The sequence below is a fragment of the Odocoileus virginianus genome, chromosome 2 (genome assembly GCF_023699985.2).
Source record: "Odocoileus virginianus isolate 20LAN1187 ecotype Illinois chromosome 2, Ovbor_1.2, whole genome shotgun sequence".
Taxonomy (NCBI): Eukaryota; Metazoa; Chordata; class Mammalia; order Artiodactyla; family Cervidae; genus Odocoileus; species Odocoileus virginianus.
Window position 1 is genome coordinate 70269123 of NC_069675.1, and position 23531 is coordinate 70292653.

The window sequence follows — 23531 nt, forward strand, 5'->3', positions numbered from 1 at the left end:
CAGATTGGATGTGGGGTACGAGAGAAAGAGAGAGGTCAGTTTGGCCTGAATGATTGGAGGCCTAGACATGGGGATACCTATATATAGGTGAACAAGTTTGGATAGAATGAGAACTCCATTTGGACATGTTGAGGTTTCTTTGACACCAAACAGGGATGTCAAATAGGCAGTTTATCTAAGTCTTGAGGACGTTCATGAGTTTGTTGGTTGTTTTGTTGCTGTTGTTGTTTTTAATACCTTTTACTTCCCTCCCTCCCTTCCCACCCTCCCTTCTTTCCAATAGAGAAGAAAAAACATGTAAGGGTCAAACCCTGTTACTAGTTTCTTACTTCTTTAGATGATTCAGTAAATTGATTTTTTAAAAATTCTTTAAAAACATCTCCAAGTACATGAGACTTTGGGGAATATTTTTTGATGCTTTCTGATATTATCGAGTTTTGGTCAGAGGTGGTATTCTGTATGATATTGATCCTCTGGTAGTTATTTCATGTAGGGTCAGGCATCTGAACAGTTTTTCTAAACATCCTCCATGTGCTTAAAAAAGATTCTCAGGTTAGTACTGAGTGCAGTGCTCCCCCATATTCCCATTAGATCAAGCTTATTAATTATGTGTGTAGAAAAGATTAAATTTAATTTAAAAGTAAAAATGTACTAAGTGGTGATTATAGATGAAATGCCAGCTGGCTTAATATTATGGGAGAAGCTTGTGGTACATTTTCCATTGAGAACATTAGACACAGAGGAGTTATTTATGAACACTTGGGACAGAATGACCATGATGTATTCTGGAGTATTGTGTGATGACTCAGAGAACCTTTAGTGATGATGAAAACACTGATGTCAGAGATGTATTTAAAGAGTTTGGATGAAATTGAGTCATCAAAATGAAGCAAAGTTATATTTGTAATTTATTGTGATCTTAAAATGTTAAAAGTGGCAGTGGAAGAGGGCGAGAAATAGGAAAGTAGGAGAAGTGGCAGTAAGCTTTTGATATTTTTCTCTTTTAAAAACAGGAAAAGCAATCCCATATGTAAGGTGACCTTTTTCCAAGGAGGATCTCCAAAACTAGCTTGAACATGCAAACCTTTAAATGGATCAAGTCAGATGTCTTGTTGCTCTGGGTGCCCTGCAGTAAGTTACAAGTGAAAAAGTACTGGTGGGTCCAAAAACTTAACATCTTTGAAATGAAAAATACTCTCAACCCCTTATAACACATCATCAAAGTTACTTTCAGTTCCCTGTCTACAACAGCATCCTTTAGCTTCCTGTGACTACATATATTCATCATTTTCCACAACATTTATATGGGAACAGAGAAGAAAGGCTTCCCTGGTGGCTCGGACGGTAAAGCGTTTGTCTGCAATGCAGGAGACCCGGGTTCGATCCCTGGGTTGGGAAGATCCCCTGGAGAAGGAAATGGCAGCCCACTCCGGTACTCTTGCCTGGAAAATCCCATGGACAGAGGAGCCTGGTAGGCTACAGTCCATGGGGTTGCAAAGAGTCAGACATGACTGAGCAACTTCACTTTCACTTTCAGAGGAGAAACAATGAAGACCTTGAGTGGAGAAGCTGTAAGAGTACCATTATCCACTCTACTTCTCTGGGGATTCCAGCAAACCATGCACACAGAGGTGTGGGGTGTGAAATGGAGCGCATGGCGTTGACAGAGACACCAGTTAGAAAGCTACCTAAGAAACCTTCATGGTTTGTTGTTGAATCCTTACACAGTGTTTAGACCTAGAAACTTTTTCGAAACGAGTAATATCAGATATTAATTAGGGGTTTCTGTTTAACTGCAGAGAGTAATGGATAATTTATCCATATCTCTGAACCTTCAAACATAAAGCAAACTAATCTACTTTGAAAAAGGTCTGTAGTAAGTTTGAAATCATGAAGTATGTATCCTGCAACTTTTCTTTTTTTGGAAGATCATTTTGGCTATTCTTTCTTGTATTTCTGTATGGACCTGTGTGTACACATGCATGCACTCAGTTGTGTTCGACTCTTTGTGACCCATGGACTGTTGCCCACCAGGCTCCTCTGTCCATGGAGTTTTCTCAGGCAAGAACACTAGAGCGAGTTGTCATTTCCTTCTGCAAGGGATCTTCTCGACCCACAGATCAAACCTGCATCTCTTGCATCCTCTCCATTGGCAGGTGGGTTCTTTACCAGCTGAGCCACAACTTGTCCATTTCTACGAAAAAGAGAGCTGTGGTTTTGATAGGGATTGTGTTGAATCTGTCAATCAATTTGGGGAAAATTACTATCTTCACAGTGTTAAGTCTTCCATTCTATGAATTTGGAATGTTTTTCCATCTTCTTTAATTTCTTTCAGTGATGTTTTATAGTTTTCAGTGTATAGGTTTTGCATGTCTTTGATTAAATTTATTCCTGAGTATTTTATTCTTTTACATGCTATTATTAGTGAAATTATTTTCTTGATTTCATTTTCAGAGTGTTCACTGCTAGTATATAGAAATAGATCTAACTTTTTATATTGACTTTGCTTAGAGCTGGCTTATTAGCTCTAATAGTTATTTTAGAGAGAGAGAGAGCCAATAAATCATCACATCAGCCAAGTCCCATCACTTCATGGCAAATAGATGGGGAAACAGTGGAAACAGTGGCTGACTTTATTTTCTGGGCTCCAAAATCACTGCAGATGTTGATTGCAGCCATGAAACTAAAAGACGCTTACTCCTTGGAAGGAAGTTATGACCAACCTAGACAGCATATTAAAAAGCAGAAACATTACTTTGTCAACAAAGGTCCATCTAGTCAAGGCTATGGTTTTTCCAGTAGTCATCTATGGATGTAAGAGTTGGACTATACAGAAAGCTGAGTGCCGAAGAATTGATGCTTTTGAACTGTGGTGTTAGAGAAGGCTCTTGAGAGTCCCTTGGACTGCAGGGAGATCCAACCAGTCCATCCTAAAGGAGATCAGTCCTGGGTGTTCATTGGAAGGACTGATGTTGAAGCTGAAACTCCAATCATTTGGCCACCTGATGCGAAGAGCTGACTCATTTGAAAAGACCCTGATGCTGGGAAAGATTGAGGGCAGGAGGAGAAGGGGGCGACAGAGGATGAGATGGTTGGATGGCATCACCGACTTAATGGGCATGAGTTTGAGTGGACTCCAGCAGTTGGTGATGGACACGCAAGCTTGGCGTGCTGCGGTTCATGGGGTTGCAAAGAGTTGGACGCGACTGAACCGAATAGTTTTTTTGGGGGGGTAAATTCTTTTTTTTTTTTTTTTTTTTAATATGTTTTATTCTATTTTTTTTTTCTAGGCTAATTACTTTACATCATTACAGTAGTTTATGTTATACATTGAAATGAATTAGCCATGGATTTACATGTTGGGGGGTAAATTCTTTAAGGTTTTCTATATATGAGATCATGTCATCTGCGAATAGAGATAGTTTTACTTCTTCTTTTACAGTTCAGATCTTTTCATTTCTTTTTCTTGTCTAGTTGTTGTGGCACACCTTCACTATTGAATGATAATTTGGATTTAAAATCTAGCCGAGGAATGTTTTCCCTTCATTCTTTGAAGACATCATTCCTCTATTGTCTTGTAACCAGTTTTGATAGCAGTCTGACTCTCCTTCCTTTTTGTTGACTTTCTCATATTTCACTAGTCACTTTTACAGTTTTTAAAATGACTTGGGTAATCTGAAGTTTCACTCTATTTACCTGGATAAAAAATTTTTTAAGAAGTTTATTTGTATTTGTTTACTACTCAGAGAATTCTTACTCTCTAGAAGCTCATATCTTTCTTTGAGTCTGAAAAATCCTCAGCCATTTTCTGTGTTGGAGACTGTTGCCTCTCCTCCATTCCCTCTGGTCTCTCTGGAACTCGGAATACAGACTTTAAAACTTGATTTAACTCTCATGTTTCTTTCTTCTTCTTCTTCTTTTTAAAGTTTATTTATTTTTGGCTGCACTGGGTCTTCGCTGCTGTGCATGGGCTTTCTCTAGTTGCAGTGAGCAGGGTCTACTCTAGTTGAGGTGCTGTGGCTTCTCTTGTTGCAGAGCATGGACTCTAGGGCATCACGGGCTCAGTAGTTGTAGCACACAGGCTTAGTTGCCCCACGGCATGAGGAATCTTCCGAGACCAGGAATCAAACCCATGTCCCCTGCATTGGCAAGCGGATTCTGTACCACTGCACCACCAGGAAAGTTCAGCTCTCATCCTTCTTGACTTGAAAAAAAAAAAGGTACTGCCAGCCTTTAGCTGTATTCAGGCTTATGTTCAGCCTATCTGTGCATTTTTAAAAGAATCTCAGGAATTATGATTTTCATTTTTTAAAAATGAGGATATTAAACATACTCATTTTAAAGACTTTTTTTAGATGCTCTGTTTTGTCTGGTTTTGGGGGGTGGGGGGGTGGGAGCAGGTTTTGATTAAGTTCTTCCAGCCTCCTCAGAGGTGGCCTGCAGTCCTGTGTGTGGCTGGTGGCAGTTTAGCACAGCCTTGCTTACCACAGTGGCTTCTTGTTTATTTTTTTCCTTGGGTGATGTGTCTTCATTTTTTTTTTTTAACTTAAGGAAAATTTCCCTTTTTAAAAAATGTTTGATTCTAGCTATGCATGCCTCAATTAACTTTTATATCTTTAAATCATTTTTCTTTGGTACAGAAGGGTGAGCTCTCAACATGTGCTCAGTCTACCAGTTTGAACCAGAAATCCCTAGACTACACCTTCAGCTGCTTTATAATTCACTGTCATAGCACTGTCTCCAAAGGTCTCTGTATGGCCTTTTCAACAGAGACTTTGATACACATTTAATGAGTGGTGTGTGGTTCTTTATTCCCCTGGCAAACTCCCTAATGTATTAGGGCATTTAAAATTACCTTTAGATTCTCTCGGCCCAGAAATTAAATACCAAGGCTGATTTAACAGGCAGAGTTGATCTGATGCATTTAGTACGTATGAGAAAGACTCCTGTTTTCTTATACCTAGGTAAATGCCTGAGAACATTATTTACTCATCATTATTCCTCCCACTCAAGAATTTTTACCATCCCAAATGGCCTGTTAGCTATCCTTCTTTGACTTCCCTAGCTGGACATCTTTTCCATTTGACTTCAGTTCAGGTGAGCCTTTCACCAATTTTTACTTTTGGATTTAGCTAACACATTGTTTCAAGTTAGATTGGAATGAAAAATAGAATCATAAAATCATAAGAATAAGTTCATTATTGAAAAATGTTGGTTGTTCATCCACTGTGACTTCCCTGGTAGCTCAGACGGTAAAGCATCTGCCTACAATGCAGGAGGCCCAGGTTCAATCCCTGGATTGGGAAGATCTCCTGGAGAAGGAAATGGCACCCACTTCAGTATTCTTGCCTGGAAAATCCCATGGACAGAGGAGCCTGGTGGGTTACAGTCCATGGGGTCACAAAGAGTCAGACACGACTGAGCGACTTCACTCACACTTTCTTTCTTTCATCCACTATGTGCTAGTCATATGTTAGGTATGCAGTGTGAACACAGAGGTGGAATAAACCCTGCGAGCCCAGCTCTCAGGAAGTTTACAGCCTCTTGAGTGAGGCCAGTCAAAAAGTAAAGGCTGAAGAGTAATTGTGAACGGCGACAAGGACTCTACAAGAAAAGAACAGGATACTATGAGTGAGTAAGGAAGAGGCTTCTCTTTTAAATTCTGTAGTCAGAAAAGGGGTTTTCAAATTTTTTAAAACAACATTGAAGGCTTCCCTGGTGGCTCAGCGGTGAAGAATCCACCTGCCCATGCATTAGACACCGGTTTGAGTCCTGATCTGGGAAGATCCCACGAGCCACAGAGCCTGTGCTCTAGAGCCCAGGAGCCGCGCCTACTGCACACCTGCCGCAGCTACTAAAAGCTTTGCGTCCTAGAGCCAGTGCTCCGGCGAGAGAAGTCTCTGCAATGAGAAGCTGTGCACCGCAACTGGAGAGTAGCCCCGACTCGCCACAACTAGAGGAAAGCCCTCACAGGAATGAAGACCCAACACAGCCAGAAATAAATACATACATAAATTTCTTAAAGCTATTCTTTAAAAAAAGAGAGTCACATGAAGAGAAGATTAAAAGGGAAAAAACCGACCTTGGGACATTTTGTTTGTATGAGCTCCTATGGAGAATAGATGGAGAAGGCAGTGGCACCCCACTCCAGTACTCTTGCCTGGAGAATCCCATGGATGGAGGAGCCTGGTAGGCTATAGCCTGTGGGGTTGCACAGAGTCGGACACGACTGAAGTGACTCAGCAGCGGTAGCATGGAGAAAAGAGTGGAGCTGCTCTTATTGAAATGAGTGAGTGAGTGAAAATCGCTCAGTCATGTCCAACTCTGTGACCCCCATGGACTGTACAGTCCATGGAATTCTCTAGGCCAGAATACTGGAGTGGGTAGCCTTTCCCTTTTCCAGGGGATCTTCCCAACCCAGAGATTGAACCCAGGTCTCCTGCCTTGCAGGCAGATTCTTTACCAGCTGAGCCCCAAGGGAAGCCCAAGAATCCTGGAGTAATATCCCTTCTCCAGCAAATCTTCCCAACCCAGGAACTGAACTCGGATTCTTTACCAACTTAGGTATCAGGGATGAGGTTGACACCTAATCCCCTTGCTCTCCTCATTGGTTTACTGAAGCACCTCATGGAATCCTTTAATGCCCAGGGAACACATTGTGAAAACCACTGTTCTAGAACCAGCCTCCTTCTTTTCACAGACTGATTAGCTGAGGCCCAAAGGGCTTCATAGCCCAGAGTCAGAGGCATCACTTTATCTGCTTAGTACCAGAACTGGATGCTGAACCTGGTTCTCCCACACTTGTGTTCTTTCCACTCTCTGCTGCCTCCTCTTCCCCTTTGATGTGTTTTTATTATAAAATGAAGGCATTTCCGTCTCTGGTATTCTGTAATCCCTTTTTTCCCTCCTGAAATTAATTTTATCCATTGTTGTTCACACTGCCCTTCACTTTCTGTGCTCATTCCTCTTGTTTGTCCTCACAACTCACAGCTTTGAAAGATGTTTTCCATTGCTGTTTTGTTTTTATTATATTTCTATGCCAAGCATTTGAACACTTGCATTTATTTTTTTCTTTAGAATTTTATTATTGATATTAAAATGTTGATGTGGGTTCTTTTCTCGCCTCTTTTTTCATCTCAAATGATAGAGTTCTTTCCTAGGCACCTAGGTTGTTAGTCTGGCTTTCATTCTGACTTAACTCTGTTTTTAGTATAAATCCTTGTGTATCTTTTACAGTTTTGTCTTACTTTTGTTTTACTGTGGCAAAAAAGGTCAGGGCCTGTGTTTGAGTGAAGTAACAGGTTTGTCCAGAACGCCTGGGAAGTTTAGGGAAAATGAAGATGGGTTAGGAGACTCAGGCTGTAGTGTCTGGATAGTGAGTATAGAGAGAGGAAGATATTTGTTCTAACTTGGGAGACTAGTAGAGGCTTGATGATCTGTGGCCGAATGGTAGCATGAGAGCTATGCTTGGGGAAGTAATTTTAACCATGAGAAATCCAATGAGCAACAGCTTAAACGTTCTCTGGACACTGGTGGACTAATAGGAAAACCTTTACAATATTTGAGTTACACTAACCAAATGCATGCTGAAAGGTGGTGATGCCAGTGGAGATGGAGACCGGGAACAGATAGATTTATGAGCTGTTGGGTAGATGAAGTAGAAAAAGAGGCCACAGGATGACTGTGAGTGTCAGGAACATACTCATCATGTGAGCGCCCTGCTGGAGGTGTCCCTGACAGTCCACTGTTCAGCCTTTCTCTTTCAGCTGCCCTCTGATGATACGCTTTTATGAAGTAAGGAGCTCTTTGGATCTCAGGGGTAGGTAGACACCATGGTTCTGCTTTTCTTTTTTTTTTTTTCTTTCTGCTTATGTTTCCATAAACTCCTCTTCAACAAAACAAAACAAAATTAAGCCTTGCAAATCTTCCTATCTCCCAGTTGCTACCTACCTAGATGGCTTGGCAGACACAGTACTGCTAGCTGCTTTCTTATCAAGCAGTTGGCAATTAGGAGAGGCCCTAAGAAAAGAGGTAGGGGGGTGCTTCTTAATATCCCCGTCAGAATGGAATCGTCGACTATGTTAATTAGGTCACTGGTTTGCAGCAGAACTTGGATGCTGTTGCAGGAGGGTGTGTTTCATGTTGAAGCATCTAAGGAGTGGTTCCTACTCTTGCACTCATCTGCCTTCCTGTCACAGGCTGCATTCGACTGCTTGATGGACTTGCTGACAGAGTGCAGATGTGTCCTCGCCTTCTGATGAATTGTTCTCTTGTACCTGCTTTTTCCCAAAATGCTCTGTGGGATAAACTACCTTGTAGAGAAGATTCTTCGTCATGTGATTGTTCTGTTTCCTTAGAGACAACAGCAGTGCAATGCATTAGATGCCAGATCCATAGAGAAAGAAGAAGCGTTTTGCTACAGAACGTAAAGGTTTGATAGCTTTTCCTTGCCTTTATGTTTTTGCTGCTTGAGCTGCTGGGCTGATGATGATTTTGTTTATTTTAGGCAGGATGCTAGAGCCTCTGGAACTTCCCAACCAGTTATTTTAAAGAAGGGAAATCCATTGTATCTTTTCTCGCCTGGTTAATTGCAAAAATACATTAAGAGTCAGCCTTTCTTCCACAATATGTATGTTTCCATTTTTAAAAACAGGTTTCAGTAATGAGCATACGAACAGGTCAGGAAATGACATTGCATCATGCATTTCTTTGACCTCTCTGTGAACAGTAACTTATTAAAGTATTTAAGTTGTCGTCTTCTCTCATCTTTCTAGAAATACAGGAGTTGACATCTTAAAAAGTACTGGCAACTTCCTAAGTTTAATGAACAAGGAGAACAAAGAAGGAAAGATTCAAAGATTCATTGTGGAAAAGTTTTTAAAATAAAATAGTATTTTTCTGAGACTTCTCTAGTGGCTCAGATGGTAAAGAATCTGCCTGCAATACAGGAGACCTGGGTTCGATCCCTGGGTCAGGAAGATCCCCTGAAGAAGGGAATGGCAACCCACTCCAGTATTCTTGCCTGGAGAATTCCATGTACAGAGGAGCCCAGTGGGCTACAGTCTCAATGATTTAATTATCTCGTTTCTAAGACCTTTTGCCTACTTTTTCAGTATAATCATATTAAGCTGAGCAATACTAATAAGTAGTTTGCTAATTATTGCCTCATTTTACAATTTTATCCTTTCCCAGAGCTAGAACAAGATATTTGGCTTCCTCTGGGTGTCTCTCAATGCTGTCTAGTGGTGAAAATTCTGTATAAGAATGTGTTTGTGGTGAACCTTTCCTTCCTGAGAAATACTTCATTCTAAGTCTTATACCACAAATGGCTACGTTGAACTGCCAGAAATAGGAATGGAGGCATGCGTATCTGTTGCTAGGTCTTTTTGACATTAATGGATTAGTTGCAGTGTATTTAGATTAGAAGTTGATTTTGGAAATTTTAAGTCTTTTTTTTTGGTTAATTAATTGTCAATAACCAATAAAGTAAAATGTACTTCCCTAGAAGTCAGAGAAACCTCACTGTAAATATATAACATAATATCTATGCTATGCTTATAGTATCATATGGTTATTTTCTAATAGTTTTCCCAAAGGCAGTTCCATTGGCTTGTTTAACCTCTTTGCTTTGGCAGATGACCCTGGAACCTACAGGAGTAAAGGAGATGGTTGGTCTGCTGTGTGTGTGCTCAGTTGCTCAGAAGTGTCTGACTTCATGAACCTTTGGACTGTAGCCCTCCAAGCTCCTCTGTCCATGGGGTTTTTTCAGGCAAGAATACCCAAAGGAAGCCAAGAATCTTGTTCTAGCTCTGCCATTTCCTCCTCCAGGGAATCTTCCCAATCCAGGGATTGAACCCACATCTCCTGTGTTGTGGGTGGATTCTTCACTGCTGAGCCATTGGGAAAGCCCAGTTGGTCTGGCACATAGACATAAATAAAGACCAAAATATCACACCACTCAAGGAGGTTAAAAATGATCTGCACTTGTCATAACCATTATCTCAAGGCAGGGTGCTTTTGGAGAGAGTAACAGAGGGGTTTATTCTTCCCTGAGAACTCTAATCTGAAAAATTCACATGGGCAGGAGAGAGATGCCTGGGTTAGGATGGCGAATCTGTGGCTTTGATCTGTTTGGTGGCGTCAGAACCGGGTAAAACTGGGCTCCATTGCTGGTACTCTCACTTCATAGTTTTGTGACCTTAAACGTGTTAATTATCCTCATTAACCTTTCTCTTTTTATTTTTAAAATAAGAATACCATCATGAATAGTAGCATGAATTCCAATAATGTATCTGAGGACCTAGCTCAGTGCAAATGCTTATACTTAGTAAATGTTTGTAGTTCATCACCCCTTCCCTCCCAACCCTCTGCAGTGTTCTGAAAGGAAATATATGTAAAATATACAGCGAATCTTGCAACTGTTAACTTCATGGTATTTCTTTTTAATAAGTGTATTCAATAACCTTTTCTAAATTATTATTATTATTATTTTTTTTTTCTATTTTTTTGGCCATGCCACACAGCTTCCAGGATCTTAGTTCCCCAAGCAGGGATTGACTGCCCACCCTCAGCAGTGAGAGTGTGGAGTCCTAACCACTGGACTGACTGGACTGCCAAGGAATCCCCCTTTGTGGGATTTTTAATATTCTGTTGCTGTCCTGGTTTGTGGTTAATTATTTAAAATAATTACATTGTAGTCCTGTTATAAATTATTTTACACATTTTTTATTGTGCATGATTATCAAATTAGATCTGACCTAAAAATTGTAATATGTTAAACTAAAATATAAATGTCTATTATTGTGAAGACTAACTATAAAGACTAATAGGAATATAAACTTCTTGTGGGCAGGGACAGTGTTCACTTGTTTTTGTTTTTTTCTCAAAGCCCCTAATATTGCTAGGCATTAGTTAGCCATGGATTTTTGTTTGTATACTGATGTGACCTTTGTTTATTTAAATGGAGTTTGTAGTAATCAGAAGGGCTTTATGGGATACTGAAATTTCAAGAGCCATTTCTCTCATTAAAAAAGTGAGAAAGAGGACTTCCCTCATGGTCCAGTGGCAAAGACACCATAGTCCCAATGCAGGGAGTCTGGGTTCGAACCCTGGTCAGGGAACTAGATCCCACATGCTGCAACTAATACCTGGCACAGCCAAATAAATTAATTAATTAAATTAAAAAAACTTTCTTGTAAGAGTGTGACTATGACAAGTCTATGAAGAAAGACATTCCAGGGTAAGTACCTAGAGAAAATTTGAAAGTGGGGGCTTAGAAGAAGCAAATAAACAACTTGCTTGAAAGATGTAGAGGGAAGTGTAATTTGATGGAGAAAAGAATGAGGTAGTTTGCAGTGTGTGAAGTAGTTTACTATAAGGCACCATACAATCTTAATGTGTGGTGGAATCTGCTGCATAAACTTAAAGATGAGAAAAGTATGATTAAAGTAAGTAAGGGAGATAATTTCAAAGGCAACACAGGTGTCCAGGGTTGTGGGCAAAATAGCTGGCTACAAAAATTATAGTAAGTGATTAAATGTACTTAACTAAAAATGGTTGAGTACCTATGTAAAGCATTATTGTGGTGAGTACAAAAAAGTAATCAAGTAAATGAAAACGTATTATTTTATTTAAAGCACAATAAAATCTTTTTTCCTTGCACAGTAACAGTAATGAACAGACCAAAAAATCTGGTAAAAAGTCCCCACATGTGTGGTTGGCAGTTGACTGTCAAGACAAAAGAGAATTGCAGGACTGTGACTTTAACCTCTGCAGTTAAAAGAATATTCCGGGAGGAAGAGCAAGATAATGAGCAAATGCTTTTAAAAGTATAGTGCAGGGATAAGTATCTGTCTGTCTGGGTGACTTCCTACAGAAGAGGTACACCAGAGGGCATACAGAAAATGACAGTTACCCAAGATGTCACTCGTCCTTGCAGGCTTCAGACTTGGCTTTCTTCATGTACCCCTTCGTGTGTGCATATTAAGTCACTTCAGTCCTATCCAACTCTTTGCGACCCCATAGACTATAGCCTGCCAGGCTCCACTGTCCTTGGGATTCTCCAAGGACTGGAGTGGGTGGCCATGTCCTCCTCCAGGGGATCTTCCTGACCCAGAGATTGAAGCTGCAGTCTCTTACGTCTTCTGCATTGGCAGATGGGTTCTTTACCACTAGTGCCACCTAGGAAACCCACATACCCTTTGACTCACTCACAATTTTTAAGTAGAAATTGTGCTTAAACAACAGTATTATGTTTTCACATCCTTGGTTAGAGAGTATTATCCAGAAATTGTTTACCCCTGAATCTCAGTCAACTTAGAAAATAAAAGCAAGTAATCACACTCAGTTTTGGTCTGAAGCCAGGTATTAGTTTTTTGGTGTTTTTTTTTTTTTTTTTATCAGTAGTCTGGCTGATATAATAAGTAATTTCTTCACTAAATGCATTTATTTTGTTAGGCTGAGATGAAGATTTCAAAAGACCTTTGAGATTAAGGTTAGATTTGAAAGTCATTTTAATAGAGATATGTTTTTGAAGGAAACCATTCATATGAGCATACCTAGTCTTCCTTGGAACAGCCTGCTGCTGCTGCTGCTGCTGTGTCACTTCAGTCGTGTCCGACTCTGTGTGACCCCAGAGACGGCAGCCCACCAGGCTCCCCCGTCCCTGGGATTCTCCAGGCAAGAATACTGGAGTGGGTTGCCATTTCCTTCTCCAATGCCTAGAGGTGGCTAAAAATGAAACCAGAAAGTTTGAGAAACATTCGTAATACAGAGTTCTAAGGGAAAAGAATAAATCACCCAAAACCATACCCTAAGACTATTATCATTTTCTCTTTCCTATAGAAGCAACTTTACAAGAGCTATGATCTAACATCATGCTATTGGCTTTATTTTATATATATATATTTACTTTTATTTATTTCCTTATTTGACTGCACCAGGTCTTTACTGCAACACGTGGCATCTCTGATCTTTGCTGCAGCACCTGAGATCTTTTTAGCTGGGCATGCACTCTAGTTGTGGCATGTAGGCTCTAATTCTCCGACCAGGGATTGAACTTGGGCCCCCTTCACTGAGCACACAGAGTCTTAGCCACTGGACCACAGGAAGTCCCCATGCTATTGGTTTTAATTTATAGACCAAATAGTCATAAGTTTTTCTAAAACTAGAGCAAGGGTGGTAGAGCTACTGCACCATAATGATTAAGAATACAGACCCAAGAGCCGTGCCGCCTTGGTTCAAACCCTTTTTCTGCCACCTGATTTGGCTGTGACCTCAGGTGCATTACTTCTCTCTGTGCCTTACTATCTCCATCCGTAAAATAAAGGTAATAATAGGATCTGCCTCCTCGATGGTTGTGAGATTTCTATGAGCGAATCCATGGGGAATATTAGAACTGAATCTGGCACTGAAGCACTCAGTATTACTATTGTTATGAAAGGCACTCTCCACTGTGTTGATTCCATTTATGAAATCACAGATGAAAGCATGCTATAGCTACACGCATACCTACCAAATATAACAGCTAAAAATGTCATTATTCCATTCTCGGAGAAGAGTCTCAGTGCAACTAAATATAACAGAAAGGTTATTTCTTACACACTCTGCACACGACGTCATGCTGACTCATGATCAAATATTTCCTGAAAGCCTAATCTGTGTCTCATAGTATGCCAGGTGCTCGTAATACAGTGATAAAAAACCACGTACATTTCCTGCAGTTTAGTAGAGGAGATAATGTAGACGGATCTAAGATGTTTTATTTCCTTTCTTTTTTGGGAATGTGGTGGTAGGGATGTTGGGGGGTTGTGGAAGTTTGGATCAACTCAAACCATTTATCAGGTCTTTTTTCTGCTAACAGTCTTAAAGTTCTCTCTAGGTTTGTAAAAGACTTTCCTTTGCAGTTTGCTTTCTTAGTGATGACAGAAACAGTACAACCTCACTTTAGAAAACTTGACTTGCTATAGTAAGTTTTCTTTCTTTTTTTTTTCATATATATTTTAAAAATATTAAACATGTTTTTCTCTGAAAATCAGAAAAAAATTAAACTTGAAAAACTGGAGGAGGACAGGAAAGTATAAATAGGCAAGAAAAATAATGCCCATAATTCTACTTTTCTTAACATTTTGATATATTTCCTTCAGATATTTTGCTTTACGCATCATATTATTTAGCTAAGACCAGCTGTGTATATGTATAAATAATTTTACCTTATTTTATAGGATTTTTATAAAGAGAAAATAATGTTTTAAAGCCCTAACCACTGTCTAACAGATGCATATCAAACATTTAATAATTGTTAGCTAATATGATAGTTATCTTACCCTTCTTTTTACCTCTTACATGGTAAGCTATTTCTCTTGTAATTGGAAGGCTCTTCATAAGGATTATTTTTTAATGATAGCATAATATACTATATATTAATGTACTGTGGTTTACTTTTCCTTTCCCTCATATTTGAATACTTTAGATTTCTTCCAGAATTATTCTGTTATAAGTATTTTCCTAAATATTTTTAAATGTAAAATTATCTTTACATTTCTGATTAATTCCTTGGAATATATTCCTAGAAAGGGAATTAGGAGTCAAAATGTTTGAACTTTTTAAAAGATCTTTGTGGAGAAGGGAATGGCAACCCACTCCAGTATTCTTGCCTGAAAAGTCCCATGGACAGAGGAGCCTGGCGAGTCACTAGACAAGCATGCACGCAAATTTAACTGAAAAGTCCATTCTAAGCCATTAAAGACCAAGGTGCAAAATAATAAACCAAGTTTTAGAAAAAAATGAAAAAAAAAAAAGAAAAGGTCTTTGATGGGCATATTGTCAAATTACTTTCTAGAAATTTTGCTTAACTTTGTACTTACACTCTTGCCTAAAATAGTCAGTTAAGGGGCTTGTCATAAAGTCCTCTCTAGCTTTAAGATTACCTTAAATTTTAAAAATATTGTTGTTATTTTTTACAAGGGAAAATGGTCTGTAATGTTAGCAAATTTCTTTGCTTTTCACAATTAAAGTATTATATTGTTATGTGTGTTTCTTCTTTTTAATGGTGTGTTTTCACTTTGACCATTTATCTGATTGAAGTCTTAATAGTTTTCTTATCAGTTTGAATGAATCCCTTGTATGTTAAGGCTGTTAATTCTTGCTCTGTCACATTTGTTGAAATAGTTCCCCAAATGACTTTTTAAATCATTAGAATTCATCCGTCTTTTTCTTCCTAATTTTTCCATTACTTTTGAACTTAGAAAATCCTCTCTATCCATAGGCCTGTATGTTTGCCTCTGATTTATAGAAACATTTATACTTAGTTCTTTAGTACACTGAAATTTTGTTTTTCTTTATGAGGTGAACTGATCTCAGTGTTTCCCCGTAGCATGTTGCAGTTTTTCTTACTTTTATTAAATACTGCATTATATTGTAATTATTTTTCCTGTATTTTTATTCTTCATAAGACCTAAGTTTTTGTCCTTTGAATTTTTATCCCCAGCAGTTGGCACAGTACCTACCACTTTGTAGAGATACCACAAATATTTGATAAATGAAAGAAAGAAATACACAGTTATATATAATCTGTCCTGGAAGATTTTAAAGGCATGATGAGTTATTCTTCATCTATTCCTGGCTTTAAAAATCTTATGAGAGATTCTAGAGTAATTTTAATTACAAGCTAGTCTACATTCCACAGTATCCACCAGAATGGAGTGGTCTGGTCATAGGAGAAGTAATGTAAAACGAACTTATACAATAAGTTAAATTTTTACTTTCTAGTAGGAGTTTTGTCTAACCAGTAACCAGAAGCTCTGTACTTGTTATCTAAGCCCCCCTATCACTTGATATTTCCCCAAGCTTATCCTGTTCCACCTAAAAAAATAAAATGTACCTTTATAATGATCAGAGTACTCAAATGAACAGCTACAGTTTAAATGATGACACTGAAATGTTTTCAAACTTGACATTTTCACATGGGTTCCATTCTCCTATTTCTGACTGCTTGCAAGATACAGGTAAGATATCATTTACCTATACTTAACAATGCCACTTCAGATTCAGCAACTTCACCACTGAAATCTATTCATCTTTACCTTCCTGCTCATTCTCTCTACCCCCACCAGTCCAACACCAAATCCTATTTCCTACTCTTGTGATCCCTAGTTTGGATATGTTACCACTATCCACCCAGTAGTCAAGGTAAAAATCTCAGTTATTCTTTATTCACTGACCACATGCAATTAATCTGTCACATCTTATCTATATTACCTCCACAATGTTTTCTTTCTGTCTCTTCCCCATCTTAACTACCAGTGTCCACCCTTGTAATCACTGATCTGGACAGTTGCCATAACCTCTTCATTGAGGTCCCAGCTTCCATTCCTTTCACCTTCCAAACCTCTTCACATAAATGACTTTTTGATGGGGGTGTGTATTAGAAAGAATCCTCTTGCCCCTGAAGATTCAGATTCACTAAACTGAAGGTACAGCTTGGGTATCTCAGCACAAAAAGCTTCCCTGATGATTCCTGTGTTCACCCAGATTAAAACCAGTATTTTACAAGCTTCTGGAATTACCGTTTCAAAACCTTACTATAGTCATATCATCTTTGGCTTAAAAACTTTTAGTGCCTCCCCTACTGCCTGCAGTATAAAGTCCAAACTTCTTGCCTTGTGATAGAAGAGATATCATTAAACTCTTGCCCTAATCTCCCTGTCAGATGCTTTTTCGGCTACTCCCCTCCCAGGGCCTTTGAGTCTAGCCAAATAAATTAGAGACCCAAGTATGCCATGTACTTTGGGATTTTTGTACCTTTCCCCATACCATTTCTTCTACCTTGGTTACCCTTTTTTCTATATCTGGAAAACTCTCGCCTCAATGTAACTTTACCTGAAAACTGTTAACCCATTATTCTTCCAGGCAGGGATAACAGCCTTCATCTGTTGAATTCTCAACACTTTGTGTATACTTGTATTGCTGCTCCCAATAGTTTGCATTTGTGATGATGCTGTGTATGATGACACACACATACATACCTATACATATAGTTAGGTCATTAAGATAAAGATAGTCTTACTTATCTTATAGGAGTAGGTACCCAGTAGGCATGCCCCTTTCCTTTTGATTAAGAATTAACAAATTATATTGGGAATGCCCTGGTGGTCCAGTGGTTAGGACTGCGTGCTTTTTGCTGCCAAGGGCCTAAGTTCAACAAGGAACTAAGCCTTGCCTCCACAAGCCTTGCCTCATGGCCAAAAATAATAATAATAATACTTAACAAATTCTAAAAAAATGTATATTAAGAAAAAAGAATTAAATTCTGAGTCTTCTTTTCATATCCACCTCTCTGACTATCAGATTACCTTCTATCTAGATCATTCATCTATTTCTATCTCCTCATCCAAAAAATTGGCCTGTCTTGTTAACAAAGATGAAACCCCTCAAATCACAGTACTGAGTGATAGTTGATGGTCACTTGGGTATCACAGAATTCATTAGTATCTAAAAATCCTTGCCGATATCTTCACCAAAGAAGGATATAGAACATCTGATAGTCTTTGCTTCAAGGTATTCAGTAAGTTTTGAACGGTAAAGATCAACACAACTGATCTGGTGAGTTCTGTCAGTTCTCCTACTTCGTAAGTAAGTTTCTATAACTGGCACCATTAATATCTACCTCACACCTAAAAGAAGCGTTCTTTTCAGTTTTGTCTTGCAAGAACTATGACAATTTTTTTCTTTGAAACTGGGAGTAATTTTTGATGTATTACATCTCCTGAGACCACATCTAAGCTGTTGGCTTTCTCAGTGGGTCTAGTGGTAGATTCTACAGTCAAGACCCCCTTTAAGTTTTCAGATGCCTCTTTGATCTTGGGTTATAAACACGTATCTATTTCCCTAGCAAAACATGTTAGGAGTTCAGAAAGGGTATAAAATTTGTGGGCAGGTCTGGTTAATTTACAGTTTACAATCTAATCCTTACTGTCTGGTTTTGAATATCAGAAAAGCTTTGCTATGTGTGCTGTAAGATAATAATTGATCATGATATCTACCAAGAGATAAAGATAATTATTAAAACCTTTTGTGGTATCAGACCAAATAGAATGCTACAAATCATGAATTTTATCATGTGGATCCATGTTTGGGGAATTAAAACAAACTTGTTTTTTTTTTTCCTATTGTCATTTTTCCTCAAAGAATGTAAGAAAGGAAATTGAATGCAGTAGTATCTTCAATATTGAAATATACTGGGTAACTGCATAAGTTCTGAAAGCAACATGAACATGTCCTTATCTATATTGGAAATGGGTTGCCAATAATAGTATATTAAAGAGGCAAAGCACATTTGTGTTTGCAGGACTGAAATGTTTCTGATGCCTTCAAGAATGAAAAGCTATCATGCTGGATTGTTTCTTTAACAGGAACTGTCTCCTTATCCCCTTTGGACAATGGATTTAAAAGAATTAGAGGCAAGAATATAAGTTTAGGGAAAAATGAAGCTAATTTTCATGTTCACTTCCATTAATAACCAGCCTAAAACAATGGATTATAACTCAACACAGCACTACCATTAATAGGCTTGAAATTTGCGGGCAAAACTGGATGTCTGCCTGGAAAGTAGGTGGTGAGATAAATAATGTGAAATTGAACTCCAGCCTCAAAAGGCATATTTCAGTTCTGAACGTCTTACTTTGTCATGCAAAGGAAGAAATGTGTGACAATAAGCATAGTGTTGTGGCTTAAAAATCAAGAGACCTAAATCTGTTCCCTACAAATTACTTTCCATCTTTGATCCTTTCCACTAAATGAGAAATCATTAAAAATATTTCCCTATCCGGAAATGAAGAAGTGTAGAGGTAGACACACCCATCTCTCAGTACTTTGGACCTACCTGAAACTTTTCCCTTGAGCCTGTGTTTGAATGTACTATGAAACCTACAAAAATAATAAAGGCTCTGGTCTTTAATATTCACTAAGATAGGGACTTTCCTGGCAGTCCATTGGTTACGACTCCACACTTCCAATGCAGGGGACGCAGGTTCCATACTTCGTCGAGGAACTGAGATCCCACATACAACATGGTGTGGCCAAAATATAAGGGGTTTCCTAGGTGGTGCTAGTGATAAAGAACCTGCCTGCCAATGTGATGTAAGAGATACAGGTTCAATCCCTAAGTTGGGAAGATCCCCTGGAGAAGGAAATGGCAACCCACGCCAGTACTCTTGCCCGGAGAATTCCATAGACAGAGGAGCCTGATGGGCTACAGTCCGTAAGATCGCAGAGTCAGACATGACTGACGTGACTTAACATGCATGCACGCATATATGTATTCACTAGGACTTGCTAAGTATAACCTCTAAAAAATAATTTCATAATTGACTCAGCTATTAAGAGATAAGAAGGAGCCAGGAGGTCATTCTCAAACACCTAAATATGAGAGAAGGACTTCTCTGCCTCACATTTCTGCTGTTGATGGACAAATTTCTCTGAAAAATACTTCTTTCAGTTTAGGAGAGGAAGTGAGTGATTTCCCAGGACGAATATTTAGCAATAGTCATGTGGTTCCAAGTGTAAGACAGAAGCCCTTTGTAAGTGAACTTTGTGGGTAAGGAGAGGGGCTGAAGAATGGCTGAAAGGCAGAATCACAGATTCCTTTTGGTAAGCTTGGAATCATTCATTCAAGACTCACAGGAGGAAGAAAGAAACCTTGAGTCCAGAAAACTGACCAATAAAAACAAGTTATCAAAAATGCTTATCTTCAAATTTAAATTTGAATTACAGATATGGCCTCTTTAACACTCTAGTAAAGGATTGATAAAAGAACTTAGTGTTTAACAATTTAATTGTTTGTAAATTGTATGCAAACTAAATCTGAGGGAAGACAGTGAACTCTAACCAAGTCTCAGGAAAAGCAGGCATGTTGCTGCTGATGCCATATACCTAGTGTTTCTGTAAAACACCTGGAATGCAGAATTCAGACGCTTGTGTGCTAAACCTATAAAGAGCCGCCAGAGTTACATCCCTGATGGCTCAGATGTAGAAGACCCATTTGACCCCTGGGTCAGGAAGATCCCCTGGAGAGGGAATGGCTACCCACTCTAGTATTCTTGCCTGGGAAATCCCATGCACAGAGAAACCTGGTGGGCTACGGTCCTTGGGGTCTCAAAGAGTCAGACACGACTCAGCAACTAACACTTTAACTTTCAGCCACGTGGGTACAATTTGCTGTTCCTATCGGGTAATGGCTCTAGGGTCCTTTGGCTTTGACCTTGCTGAGCACTTAAGCTGAAAGTACTGATTTCTAGCCCCATTCCTCATGGATCCCTCTGTGCCTATCAGGAGCAATGTTAGTAGTTGGTCCTTTGCCCTTATCACTTTTCCATTTGTTTCCCCTCGTTTCACTGGTAATTATTAATATAATGTCGATGTCTTTTCTTCCAGTCCTCCTCGCCCTCCGACAAACATGAATGACACCATGGTGAGCCACATGTCCTCCGGGGCGCCCACGCCCACCAAGAGGTATGTGATGCTTGTGCCTTAGTCCCCGCTGGGAGTTGGGTTCTGACCTCTGTCCTGAGAAGCAGAGCGTTCCACTGGGCAGAAAGGACTGACTTTCCTTCTCTTTCTCTGACTGTCTTTTTATATTATTTTCTATGCTTTATCCTCCTGTTTCTTCCCCTACTAACTTATAAATATAGCAACTGAAGGAGTCTGCTTTTGAGTGGTGCCTGAGGTGGATACTGTCCCTTTGTGACAACCAGTGAACATGGTGTCAAAGCAGATTAGGCTTGTTTGAGATCTCTTTATTTTTTTAACATTAAACGATATTTTGATGAGCATGAATTTCAACAGTTTTGCATTAGAATTCTTGGAGAGTCAAAGATCATTTCTGCTTTCTGATTGGACTGCATAAGTTGCGCTAATTCCTTATGTTCTCTTCCATCATTCTGTGTAGAATTTATAAGCATCTAAGGTGAAAAGCCTGAGTTTGTCTCTTAATTATACAAGGACTTTCCTTAGGGTCCTTCAAGGCACTAGAACAGTATATTCCTTTCTCCTCTTTATTTCGTTAACTCTTCTCCAAAATTCTCTTAGGCAGGACTTGAAAGAGCTGTATGAAATGGTTGACTTCCCATCTGATTTAAGCTGTTCCCTCACCAGAGCAATGCAGAAAATTTCTCAAGGGCACACCAATAAAGAATTCTTTCTAGCAGTCATCGCTCAAAAAAAAAAAAAATACAAAAAAAAACTCTGAGATATTCCCACCTACTCCCCAAGTCCTTCCTGAAGAAGAGCACTTTGTACTGCAGACCTGAAGAAAACTAAGTGTACTGATTGGTTTGGATTAATTTAACTATAGAAATGTCATCTATGTAATAATACTTTGACTTAATATATATAATACTTAAGATACTAATACTTAAGAGCAATTATGTTTGTTCACATTGGGTAAAACTCCTTGAGCAGTGTTTCCCAGTGATGAGAAGCATCAGCTGGGTCACTTGCTAAACATACACATTTCTGGGATCACATTTCTCAGATCCAGTGGACCCTGAGATCCTGGGAAGCCACAGGTTAAGCAAGTATTCCGGGTGATTCTTATCATCAAGCAAATTTGGGAAATAGCCTTAGAAAGAAACGAAGGAATAAACCATAGGAATCTGCCACCCTGCAGTAGAGGATTTAGGGACTTAACAAATGAGAGTGACTTGCTAATACAGTGTTACCCACATGGACACTCAGCACCCTGGCCAGATGACAGTGCTTGTCCGCAGCCTTGTTGGGATGCTACCAGCAGGACAGTAGCTGCACTGCTTCTTTGGGGCAAATTGAGTGGCATGAGCAGTCTCAACTGTGCACAGATTTCTGAGCCCTTTGACTTTGTGTTTGAATCCTAGCTCTCACCTGACCTTGCACAAGATACTTATCTTGGTTGATTTATCTGTAGAATGAGGACAATAATAGTATCTACATTGTGGGGTATGTATGTGAGGATGTAAGATACTGTCCTTATTATTTAGGAAGTGAACTAATGAGAAAACAGGTGGGGAGGAGGGGCTAATTTACAGAGGATGCCCTCTCTAAGAGGAACAGAAGGCTTATGAAAGAATGCAAGGCAGTAGAAGCTCTCCCACCTGCCTCAATTTTACAGTCACCCTTGCTGGCCTTAGCTTTTTATGGTAAACACTCATAACATTCAGAGCCAGACCCAGAATCTAAATATCAACTCAGTAATGTTTCTGTTTCAAAACTCAGAAGACAAGGTAGATTATTGAAAGAAGTCAGCTTGTGGTTTTATGTTTTGTTAGTGGCTCAGTCGTATCCGACTCTTTGCAACCCCATGAACTGTACCCTGCCAGGCTCTTCTGTCCGTGGAATTTTCCAGGCAAGAATACTGGAGTGGGTTGCCATTCCCTACTCCAGGGGATCTTCCCCACCCAGGGATCAAACCCAATTCTCCTGTATTACAGGCAGATCCTTTACCATCTTAGCTACCAGGGAAGTCCAGGTTTTATGTTTTAGCAATGCCATTTATAAGGATTTCACTTCACCTGAGTTCTCTTCATTTACTAGTTTTGTCATCTGACTTCTTGAGGGCCCTAAGTGTATGGTGACCAAGGGCACTGTGCATTTAGGGACCCACAGCTGAATGTGGCTACTAGAGTCTGTTGGGGGGAGTACATTTTTCTGGATGATATTTCATTGCTTGAGCAGCCTGAAAGAAGGGACTTGGGAGTAATAATCATCACAGCTCCTCTCTAGAAGGACTGCTAACCTTAAGCTTGATGTTGCTGCATAAAGCTCCAGCTCAGTAGTCAACGGCCAGCTGCCATTGTCAGTCACAAAATATCTACGATTTCTGGAAGTTGTTTCAGATAATACTGTGTAACCTGGGTGAATATTTTAAAGTCAGCAGTTCAGCTAGCATCTCTTTCTGGGTAGGCTTCGTCGATGCTACAGTGGTTGTCACAGACTCTCCAGGGGCTGACCAGCAGACCAAGCGAGGCCAAAGCCCTAAGAGACCGGAGCAAAGGCAGAGCTCTGTGACTAACCATGAAGAGCAGTTGTTAGAAAGCCTACATGGGAACAAGATGCGCCTGTCCAACAATATTGTCCTTAGAACTTTAGGAGATTTCATTTCTATTCAGGATGAAATGATGATATAACACACAGACATTAATTGCATAACTCATAGATTTGGCTCTTCCTGGCCCCAGTTACTCAACTGTATAAATTTCAGATAGTACCCTGTTTACTTCCTCGAGGACTCACCAGTGTTTGTTTTCTCCTTTGAATGTCATCAGACCTGTGTCTCCAGAGTCTGATAAAAGGCAGGAGCCTGACACACCATCCCAGTCATAGATCCTTCCTCTGCCAGGGCAAAGAGTCCTCGGGGGGCATAAGGCTACTCTCCAGAATAAGGTTTTCTTTAGAACTCAGCATAAGACATAAATCACTGAGTCAGACAAGAACACACACAGTATCAAAAACGCCCCCAGAAAAAATTAAGAGTTCCAATTTCTACCTTTCTGATAGGCCAT

General features: G+C 39.5%; 1 protein-coding gene and 1 non-coding gene across 13 annotated transcripts in view; both read left to right on the forward strand.

Annotated features, from left to right (window-relative positions):
* The window catches only part of DTNB (dystrobrevin beta), a 235813-nt gene that overhangs the window by 140310 nt on the left and 71972 nt on the right, over positions 1–23531 (forward strand). For 11 of the 12 annotated variants that reach the window (XM_070450757.1, XM_020913827.2, XM_070450737.1 and 8 more), the window contains one exon: positions 20431–20508. In XM_070450757.1, the coding sequence (XP_070306858.1) occupies positions 20431–20508 (78 nt within the window). Of the gene's footprint in view, positions 1–20430; positions 20509–21084; positions 21407–23531 lie in introns of those variants that run through there. The other variant, XM_070450768.1, reaches the window with a different exon arrangement.
* Positions 5235–5306, forward strand: TRNAC-ACA (transfer RNA cysteine (anticodon ACA)). Its single transcript has one exon. It is a non-coding gene; the product is annotated as a tRNA-Cys (tRNA).